The 10,449-nt window shown below is 52.5% G+C and overlaps 1 protein-coding gene across 1 annotated transcript; it reads left to right on the top strand.

The window, feature by feature from the left end:
- The first annotated feature begins 5,223 nt into the window (after window positions 1-5,223).
- On the top strand, window positions 5,224-9,505 carry LOC116472974 (type II inositol 1,4,5-trisphosphate 5-phosphatase-like). The gene is made up of 5 exons (XM_058442535.1): window positions 5,224-5,278; window positions 5,932-6,008; window positions 6,375-6,475; window positions 8,835-8,932; window positions 9,060-9,505. Exons 2-5 carry the CDS (start codon window positions 5,958-5,960, stop codon window positions 9,167-9,169), a joined length of 360 nt encoding a protein of 119 aa, XP_058298518.1. The 5' UTR covers window positions 5,224-5,278; window positions 5,932-5,957; the 3' UTR covers window positions 9,170-9,505.
- The last annotated feature ends 944 nt before the right edge of the window (window positions 9,506-10,449 follow it).

Genomic DNA, 10,449 nt, shown 5'->3' with positions numbered 1-10,449 from the left:
GCCCAGGGTTATGGACCAACTCAGTGCTTCAGGCCTTAATGCCTCCATACCTCTTTCTCACTGGTAGTAGCTGAGATTTAATGGGCACCTGTTATGCTACATATCATGTTAGGTAAATCTGACCTGACCTCTTTCCCCACCCTCCTTTGTTGCTGCTTCCCTGAATATTACCCCAGGATGAGGTCTGCCATCAGCTTAGCCAGCCATTGATGCAAATACTAGGGAAAGACTAGGAGGATGAGCCAGGGCTGCTACTAAGGACTAAGTGTCGCACCAAGGTTTGCCTTTTGTATTTGCGTAAAGAAAGGAGTTGGAGCTGGGTGCGGTGGCTTGTGCCTGTAGTCCCAGCTACTTGGGAGGCTGAGGCAGGAGGGTTGCTTGAGACCAGCCTAGGTAACATAGTGAGACCCTGTCTCATTTAAAAAAAAAAAAAAAAAAAAAGGCATAAGGGCATGGTGCCACACACTGTAGTCCCAGCTACTCAAGAGGCTGAGGCTAGAAGATCCTTTGAACCTAGGAGTTTGAGACCAGCCTGGGTGATATAGTGAGGCCCCATCTCAAAAAAAAAAAAAAAAAAAAAGAGTTGGGCTGTATTGGAATGGGCCTGCAGCCCAACATACAAGGGTACAAGGGAACTAGGACCGACAGTGACTTCACCAGCTTGCTAGGTCAGAATGAGAGACTGGTGGGTCTGTCTACCTGTTTCTTCTACAAGATCCCTATTTGTAAAAGTAGCTAATATTCACATGTTCTCCAAGCCCAGGTAGCCATGGTAGAGTTGGGTAGAGTTGTGCAGCTGCCCCAGGATCCAAATGTGGTGTCTGAAATGGAAAGAACTAAGGCAACCAGGAAGGCACTGATCTGCCTTATAAGCACAGTCATCTGAAAGTCAGACCTGCGGGACAGGATCCCCCAGAGACCCCATTTGCCTCTCAACACTCAGACCTTCAACTGTTTTTTAATAAATCTACTTTTTAAAAAAAGTTAATCTTTTTCTTTATATTATACATTTATATCTTATTTTTCTAAAAACCTGCCAAGAACCAGTGCCGCACTCGTCCCATGCAGAGGCAGGCTGGCTAATACTTTTAAAAATTCCAACTCAGAGGCCGGGCGCGGTGGCTCACGCTTGTAATCCCAGCACTTCGGGAGGCCGAGGCGGGCGGATCATGAGGTCAGGAGATCGAGACCACGGTGAAACCCCATCTCTACTAAAAATACAAAAAATTAGCCGGGCGTGGTGGCGGGTGCCTGTAGTCCCAGCTACTCAGAGAGGCTGAGGCAGGAGAATGGCATGAACCCGGGAGGCAGAGCTTGCAGTGAGCCGAGATTGCACCACTGCACTCCAGCCTGGGCGACAGAGCGAGACTCCGTCTCAAAAAAAAAATTCCAACTCAGGCCAGGTTCAGTAGCTGAAGCCTGTAATCCCAACACTTTGGGAGGCCGAGGGCAGTGAATTACTTGAGATCAGGAGTTGGAGACCAGCCTGGCCAACATGGCGAAACCCTGTCTCTACTAAAAATAGAAAAATTAGCCAGGCGTGATGGCATGCACTTGTAGTCCCAGGTACCCAGGAGACTGAGGCAGGAGGATCACTTGAATGCAGGAGGCGGAGGTTGCCATGAGCCGAGATCATGTCGCTGCACTCCAGCCTGGGTGACAGAGTGAGACTCCGTCTCACCACAAAAAAAAAGTCTTCCATCCTCATTAGCTCCCCAAGTCTGAGCTTTCTACCTTTGGTGCCCCACCCCCTCTCAGATTCCCCACTCCTAACATCCTCACCATTCCCCAGTCCAGCCCATCCAGCACTCCCCAACAAGCTACAAAGAGGCCTGGGGCAAGCACCTATGCTCATCCAGGCCGCGGTGGGGGAGATGTCAGGTTGTGAGCTGCCCACACACATCATGCTCTCCCTGGGGGCAAGGCAGGGGGTCAGGGCAAGGCAGGGGGTCAGGGCTTTGCAGAGGTGTCACAGCACTTCCCCAGGCAGTCCTGCTCTGCTCCTAGGCCTAGCCCACCTGACGATCCCAGAGGACAAGCTACATTCCATTCCACCCCTGGTGACCACCACCTTGCCAGCCCTCCAGGGAAATGTGAGTGTCTCATTCTCACCTGCCTCCTCTAGGAAGTGGAAGCAGGAACGGACAGCGTGTGGTGGATGGGGCCAGTGACATGGGCATAATAGGGCTCCAGCCTTGCCTCTGTCCAGCATTTACCACCTGTTCAGTCTGCACAGGGCTCCCAAACCTCCTCCTGCTTTCTCTTCCAGGAGAAAATCTGTGCCACTTTCTCCTGCCAAGGTGGTGACTGTTTGAAAGGGCAGAAAGCTGTGGCCATGTGCCCTGAGGGCTTGAACTTCTGTGAGGTGAGCCCTGCAGTGCTCCAAGAATTAGGAAGCTGTCCTCCCTCAGAGCTGCATGGCTTTCTCCTTCTACCTGGAGTGGGTAGCTCAGCAGTAGAATCTGGCTGGAGCTAGACCTGCTGGGAGCAGCCCTGGGGTCTAGCAAGCTTGACCCCCTCAGCTCTGCATGATGCCAACACCAAAGGCAGCAACTGGAATTTTCCATACCTCCACGATGTGCCCCTTTGTTTCTGACCACCCTGTATGTTCACTAGGGACTCACTGATCTTGTGGGCAGGAAGCTAGGGGTCCAAGGAGGTTGAGCTCAACCCATGACCCACTTAACACTTTCTGCCTTTGAGTGGGGAAGAGGGGCAAGGGGAAGATGAATGGTCCCACCTCTTCTTGCAGCTGAAATGCTCCAGCTCAGGTTACATTGCAGGCTGCAGCTAGGCCTGTGAAGCAGGGACCTCCCAATATCATGGGGCTGTGGCCCCACCCTGCTACCAGGAGTGCTGTCAAGCCTCAAAGTCAGGCAGCTGCCTCCAGCTGGATGGGAAACTTCACTTCAACCAGGCAGCTCCTGGGACCACCGGAAACCCCCCGCACGGGGCCCTGGCTGTGGCTATGCCACTGCTCCTCCACTCTGCCCTGCTCCTGTTCCTGCTCCCCTAGCTGGGCCCAGCAGAATCCAGGAGCACAGTCAAGAAGACCCTGTAGGATCTACAAGCCTTCCGGTCCCCCTCCAGCTCTGATTCCTGTAGTTGCATCTTTAGTAAAAGGCCTTTATCAAGCCCATAGCTCTGGGCTTACGGCTCCTCACTTCTCCCCTTCTGGGGCCTAGGCCTGACCACAGAACCCCCCAAGGGGGCAGGCCCTCAGCCCTAATCTCGGGGAGAGGATGGGGTTTGTCTGGAAAAACAGAAAACCTCCTGCCTGACCCCCACCCAGTGGGAGGACCCCAAAATCCTGCAGGGACAGTTTCTTCATCATAAGAAGCACACAGCCCCATCTACTTTCCCCAGATCCTCCTCCCCAGGCTTTGACACTAAGAGGAGGGCTGGAATTGGGGTTCCTCTGCTTCCCTGCAGTGACCCCACCCCTTGATCCTAAGGGTCTGAGTCAATTCCCTTTCCCCTCATCCTCCACATGACTTTGACACTGAATTCAAATAAACTTGAGCTCCATTTGTGCTGTGGATGTTTCCAGGAAAAGGAATGGATTGAGAAGAAGGCAATGACTGTTTCTGGCAGGGGTTTACATATGCAAAGTTGAACTGGTCATTAGGACGGCCACTTCACTTGGGGAAAGAGGAAAGGAGACTGTTCACAAGTCACAACAGTCACCCCCTCCCCAGCACTGAAGGCCCATTCCTTCAGTTTGGGTCAAAGCTTGAGAGAAGGTGTATTTATTAAAATAGTTCAGAAAGTAATTCACTAACTCCATAGATAACTGTGTGCCAGAAACTGCTGGTGTGTTGATGAAAAGGCATAGTCCTGTCCAACGGGAGCTTACAGCTTAATTAAATGGCCAATAGGCCAAGTGAGAATGATCCTAGCATTCCTTATCTGAGCTGGGTGAGCAATCACAGCTCACTGCAGCCTTGAACTCCTGGGCTCAAGCAGTCCTCCCACCTCAGCCTCCCAAGTAGCTGGGACTACAGGCATGCACCACCATACCCGGCTAAATTTAAAAAATTTTTTTTTAGAGATGAGGTCTCAAACTCCTGGCCTCAAGCGATCCTCTCTCCTTGGCCTTCCAAAGTGCCGGGATTACAGGCATGAGCCACTGTTCCCAGTCCCTGTGCTGTCTCTTTTTGTCCATCTGGGGTAACCTCCTTATCTTAGATGGGGAAATTGAGTCTCAAGGGAAGAAAGGTCTTGGCCAAGGTCACACAGCCAGGCAGATCAGGGGAAGGACGTTGCCGGACAGGAACAGTGTCATACCCTTTATAAAGTGCGTTCAGGCCGGGCGCGGTGGCTCACGCTTGTAATCCCAGCACTTTGGGAGGCCGAGGCGGGTGGATCACGAGGTCAGGAGATCGAGACCACGGTGAAACCCTGTCTCTACTAAAAATACAAAAAATTAGCTGGGTGTGGTGGCGAGCGCCTGTAGTCCCAGCTACTCAGAGAGGCTGAGGCAGGAGAATGGCGTGAACCTGGGAGGCGGAGCTTGCAGTGAGCCGAGATTGCACCACTGCACTCCAGCGTGGGCGACAGAGCGAGACTCCGTCTCAAAAAAAATAAATAAAATAAAATAAAGTGCGTTCACACCCAGTAGCCTCAAACAGCCCTGTGTGGCAGGAGGGCTGGGTGGGACTGAGGAGGAAATAGGGCAGTGCGTGGCGGTATAAATTGCCCAGGAGTTGCAGTCAGACTTTCAGTGGAGTCCCAGTGTTGCCACCTGCTAGCTGCAGAACTTAATGTCAAACTGCTTACCCTATCCAAGGCTCAGTTTCTCCACCTGGAAAATGGACATAATGGTTCTTCATAGTCTGGTTCTCCCTCCATTAAACCAGGAGAGGGTAGTTATTTTAGGGGAAGAGTTTCAGTAGAGGTCCGGGTTGTCTACCCTGGAGTGAGAAGAGCTGAGGATGGAACTAAGGAGAAAATAAAAATGCATTATATTCTTCCCCTAAGATAAAATGTGACCATCTTCCTTCTGGGCGGGAAGCTCTGGCCCCATGACCTAGAGGGCTGGGGATGGGAGTGAGGGCAATCATTAGAAAACCTTTCCGGTATAGGGAGCCCAGTGTACCCCAGGACCTAAGGGGTTAACGGGGATGGAGAGACTCCCCACCCCACGATTGACTTGGGCATGCTGGGACTTGCAGGCTGAGTGACCACTGTGTGGCGCAGGGGGTGTTGGGAAATGTAGTCACTGTCCCGGAACCTGGGGCAGTGGAGTCCTGTGCGCCCTGTGGTGACAGCTCAGGAGGTAGGTGACAATGTCAGGGAGCTGTGGGTGGGAGCAGAGCAGGAAAGCCAGGGCAGGGCTGGGCAGGAGGGAGTGGGCAAGCTGAGGGCTGGGACACCCCCCACCCCCGGCCTGCAGCTGATGCAATGGGCCTGCTGGGGCGGGGGTGAAGGGCAAGCAGCAATGGGATGCTTCCTGTCTCCAAGGAAAGAGGAATGGGACCCTCCTGAATGACAGTAAGGGGATGTTCCCTGAACCCCACACAGACACACCACTGACACCTCCCAGAGAGGCGCTAGCAGAACAAAAACTGTCCCCAAAAGAGAGGAAGAGCCCTGTCCTAGGAGCAAAGGGACCAGATCCCCTTCTCCAATCCACACACCCCACTTCCAACAAGGATAGACCACACTCAAGAGCAACTGGATGCCCTCCCAGACAAAGGCAGTATAGCAAACTGTAGATCCCAGCGGGGCAAAGGGACTGGACCCCTATCCCTAAAAACTGAAAGGCCTATTCTAGGGAGGACAAAGAGGAGGAGGAGGAGGATCAGGCCTCCCCAGTAACATCTCCCTCTGCAAAGGCCCCTCCCTCCTGCCCCCCACTCCTCTGAGGCAGTTCCATCACCCCATGCGTAACTCGTTGACCAAAGGGGGCTCCCATCTCCCCTCCCACAGGGTGTGTGCGCTCAGCAGGGGCCAGCATGGACCAGTCTGTGGCAATCCAGGAGACGCTGGCTGAGGGGGAATACTGCGTCATCATATCCTTCCTGTGCTAACGCAGCCCTGAGCCTGTGCTGGCCTTGGGAAGAGGAATGGAAGGTGTTGAGGTGTCTATCCCCTCTCCTGCCCCGCTGAACCGTCAGGGGAGAAGGAAATCAGTATTTACTAAGTACTTACTGAGTCCTGGACTCTCCGCCAGATGCTTTAAATATGCAGTTATCCTCCTAACTCCCTATGAAGTTGGGGATTATTATCCTCATTTCATAGATAAGGAAGGCTTAGAGAGTGACTTACCCAAGGCCACACAGTGAATCTGGGGGGCAGGGGAACAGAGGGAAGGTGGGACAGCCTGGGTCGGGAGAGGCCTCGCTTCTGGGTTGTCTTCTCTTGACTCTGAGCCGCAGGCGGTGCAAGGTGTGCTGTGTGAGGGGGACAGCCGGCAGAGCCGCCTCCTGGGACTCGTGCGCTACCGCCTGGAGCACGGCGGCCAGGAACACGCGTGAGTGAGGGGCTTGGTCCCCACCTGTCTGGGCCATGGGATTGTTCATCACTGCACCCTCCAGCTGAACTTCAACCGTTCCTCCAGGGCAGGGTCTGAGTCTCCTAGAATAATGATCACAATGACAGTTAATATTTTTTGAACACTATATTCTAAACCCTGCACAGGTACTAACTCATAATCCTCAAGATCTAAGGAGGAAGTTTCTTGAGAAGAGATGGTTTAACATACTAGTCCAGATCTTGAGCCTCGTGGTCCAAATGCCTGGGTTCAAACCCAGGCTTTGTTACTAACAAGCCACATGATCTATTGTTTGTTTGTTTTGAGAGGGAGTCTTGCTCTTCGCCTAGGCTGGAGTGCAGTGACGTGATCTTGGCTCACTGCAACCTCTGTGTCCCAGGTTCAAGCAATTCTTGTGCCTCAGCCTCTTGAGGAGCTGGTATTACAGAGGTGTCCGACACCATGCCTGGCTCATTTCTGTATTTTTAGTAGAGACGTGGTTTCCCCATGTTGGCCAGGCTGGTCTTGAAGTCCCGACCTCAAGTTATCCACCTGCCTTGGCCTCCCAAAGTGCTAGGATTACAGGCATGAACCAGCGCGCCCAGCCTCACGTGATCTTTCCTTTAGAGACGGGGTCTCTTTCTGTCACCCAGGCTAGAGTACAGTGGTGCACTCATAGCTGCACGCTGTAACTCCTGGCCTCAAGTCATTCTCCCGCCTCAGCCTCCCAAAGTGTTGGAATTTTAGGCATGAGCCATCACACCTGGTGGAACCACATGATCTTGAGCAAGTTGTTTTACTCCTCGATTTGTCCATATTAAAGAGTAAGTGAAGGCCGGGCACGGTGGCTCACGCCTGTAATCCCAGCACTTTGGGAGGCCAAGGCGGGCGGATCACGAGGTCAGGAGATCGAAACCATCCTGGCTAACACGGTGAAACCCCGTCTCTACTAAAAATACAAAAAATTTGCCGGGCGCGGTGGCTCACGCTTGTAATCCCAGCACTTTGGGAGGCCGAGGTGGGCAGATCACGAGGTCAGGAGATCGAGATCACGGTGAAACCCCGTCTCTACTAAAAATACAAAAAAATTAGCCGGGCGTAGTGGCGGGCGCCTGTAGTCCCAGCTACTCGGAGAGGCTGAGGCAGGAGAATGGCGTGAACCCGGGAGGTGGAGCTTGCAGTGAGCCGAGATCGCGCCACTGCACTCCAGCCTGGGCGACAAAAAAAAAAAAAAAAAAATTAGCCGGGGTGGTGCCGGCCTGTAGTCCAGTATCAGAGGTGAGGCAGAGAATGGGTGAACCAGGGTGATCTCAAAAAAAAAAAAAAAAAGAGTAAAGTGAGTTAGGCCAGGTGCAGTGGCTCATGCTTGTAATCCCAACACTTTGCGAGGCTGAGAAAGGAAGATTTCTTGAGCCTAGGTGTTCGAGACCAGCTTGGGCAACATAGTGAGACACCCCCTCCACCCCCCGCCCACCAGCTCCATCTCTACAAAAAATAAGCAAATTAGCTGGGCGTGGTGGTACATGCCTGTAGTCTCAGATACTCAGGAGGTTGAGGTGGGAGGATCATATGAGCCGAGGAGTTTGAGATTACAGTGAACTGTGATTGCACTACAGCCTGGGCAACACAGCAAGACCCTGTCTCTATAAAAAAGAAAAAGAACTAACACCATAGAGTTCGTAGAAAGTGCTCAGTAAGGCCGGGTGCAGTGGCTCACGCCTGTAATCCCAACACTTTGGGAGTCTGAGCTGGGAGGACTGCTTGAGCTCAGGAGTTCAAGACCAGCCTGGGCAATATAGTGAGACCCCTATCTCTATTTCAAATGATTTTAAAAATATAATAAATAAAAAAAGAAAGTGCTCGATAAATGTTGTCTAGTAACACCAACATACCACACAGAAGCAGAGAGAGAGTAATAGTTGTCAAAGGTCTCATAGCTGGTAAGTGACCCAGGGTCTAGCAGCTGGGAGGGAGGGGGCCTTAGACATTTTCTGATCCATTACCCCAGTTTTACAGATGGGAAACAGGCTCAGGGAGAGAAGTGGATAGCTAAGGTTGCGCTGTTCTTGTCACACACAGTGCTAGAATGCACCATGGTTAGATCAAACATGTGTTTGTGTTTTACTAACAATCGGGGGCTCCTGCAGATGAGAAAAGTTCTGGTTTGATGACTTCATCCATAAAACTGCAGTCTCTGATGGGCACCATAGACAGAGATGGCATGAGGAGTGTGCCTAGCCAGGGCACCACCAGCACAGTGTTAGGGACCAACGAGGGAGTGTAAGCACCCTGAGGCCTCCAAGATAGGGCTGAGGGACAGCCAGCGGGCCCCCTCCTCACCTCTGCTTCCTGCCCTTAGTCTCTTCCTCTATACGCACCGGAGGATGGCCATTACCGGGGACGATGTCTCTCTGGACCAGATAGTGCCAGTCTCGCGGGATTTTACGCTGGAAGAAGGTGCCACAGGGGGCTGGGTGGTATGAATCCTCTCCTATGGGCCCCCCAGGTCATCTTTGTCCTTGATGGGGGGGGCAAGGGGGAGTAAGCTCAATTGCTAAGGGCATTCTCATTTCCCTCCCCACAGTGTCCCCAGATGGTGAACTCTACATCCTTGGTGAGTGGTCCTCTTGGTCTGGGTCCCACTTGGGGCAGAGGGTGCCTGATTTTCGGAGAGAGAAGAATGGTGTAAAGTAAGAGCACCCCCTGGTAAACTTATTGCAGCAAGTAAGACCCTGTAGGATCTGGCACAGCCCATCTCCGTGGGCTTATCTCCCATCACTCTCCTCCTTGCTGCTGTTTCCATCTCCCCCGATATCACACGTTCTCACCCCGGAGCCCCTACACACGCTGTCCCCTCCTCCTGCAAGCCTCACATCTCTTTACCTGGCCAACTCCTACTCAGCCTTCAGGGCTTCCATTCATGCATTTCTCTTCCCAGGCAGCCTTTGTTAAACCCCTGAAATTAGGCCAGGGCGGTGGCTCACGCCTGTAATCCCAGCACTTTGGGAGGCCGAGATCACAAGGTCAGGAGTTCAAGACCAGTCTGACCAACATGGAGAAACCCTGTCTCTACTAAAAATACAAAATTAGCCGGGTGTGGTGGTGCATGCCTGTAATCCCACCTACTCGAGAGGCTAAGGCAGGAGAATTGCTTGAACCTGGGAGGCGGAGGTTGCGGTGAGCCAAGATCACACCATTGCACTCCAGCCTGGGCAACAAGAGTGAAACTCCATCTCAAAAAACAAACAAAACCCCCCCAAAAAAACCCTGAAATTGTTTTGTATCCCATGGATACATGTGTCTGTCCCTCCCTCCCTCCCTTCCTTCCTCTCTCTCTCTCTCTTTCTTGACAGAATCTCACTCTGTCACCCAGGCTGGAGTGCAGTGGCATGATCTTGGCTCACTGCAACCTCCGCCTCCCAGGTTCAAGTGATTCCCCTGCCTCTGCCTCCCAAGTAGGTGGGATTACAGGCACCCACCACCATGCCCAGCTAATTTTTGTATTTTCTGTAGAGGCGGGGTTTTGCCACGTTGGCCAGGCTGGTCTTGAACTCCTGACCTCAGGTGATCCACCTGCCTCGGCCTCCCAAAGTGCTTCGATCATAGGTGTGAGCCACCACGCCTGGCTTGCCTTTTTCTTATTTTTGCCAGCCTCTCTCAATCAGTGATGTAATTCTATATATTGACATATTTAATGTCTGTCTTCTTTGCTATACAACAATAATAATAATAGAAGCAAATACTGGCCAGGCGCGGTGGCTCACGCTTGTAATCCCAGCACTTTGGGAGGCCAAGGCGGGTAGATCATGAGGTCAGGAGATCGAGACCATGGTGAAACCCCGTCTCTACTAAAAAAAAATACAAAAAATTAGCCGGGCGTGGTGGCGGGCGCCTGTAGTCCCAGCTACTCAGAGAGGCTGAGGCAGGAGAATGGCGTGAACCAGGGAGGCGGAGCTTGCAGTGAGCCGAGATTG

This window comes from Hylobates moloch, unplaced genomic scaffold (genome assembly GCF_009828535.3).
Source record: "Hylobates moloch isolate HMO894 unplaced genomic scaffold, HMol_V3 SCAFFOLD_8, whole genome shotgun sequence".
Taxonomy (NCBI): domain Eukaryota; kingdom Metazoa; phylum Chordata; class Mammalia; order Primates; family Hylobatidae; genus Hylobates; species Hylobates moloch.
This window is presented reverse-complemented; position numbering and strand designations above follow the sequence as displayed.

Bases quoted from the DNA above. Each gene is read 5' to 3' on its own strand.
- LOC116472974 (XM_058442535.1), top strand. From the start codon at position 5,958: ATGGACCAGTCTGTGGCAATCCAGGAGACGCTGGCTGAGGGGGAATAC. The intron at 6,009-6,374 runs GTCATCATATCC...CTTGACTCTGAG, and splicing joins TGGCTGAGGGGGAATACTGC to CCGCAGGCGGTGCAAGGTGT. The intron at 8,933-9,059 runs GTGCCACAGGGG...CCCTCCCCACAG, and splicing joins GGATTTTACGCTGGAAGAAG to TGTCCCCAGATGGTGAACTC.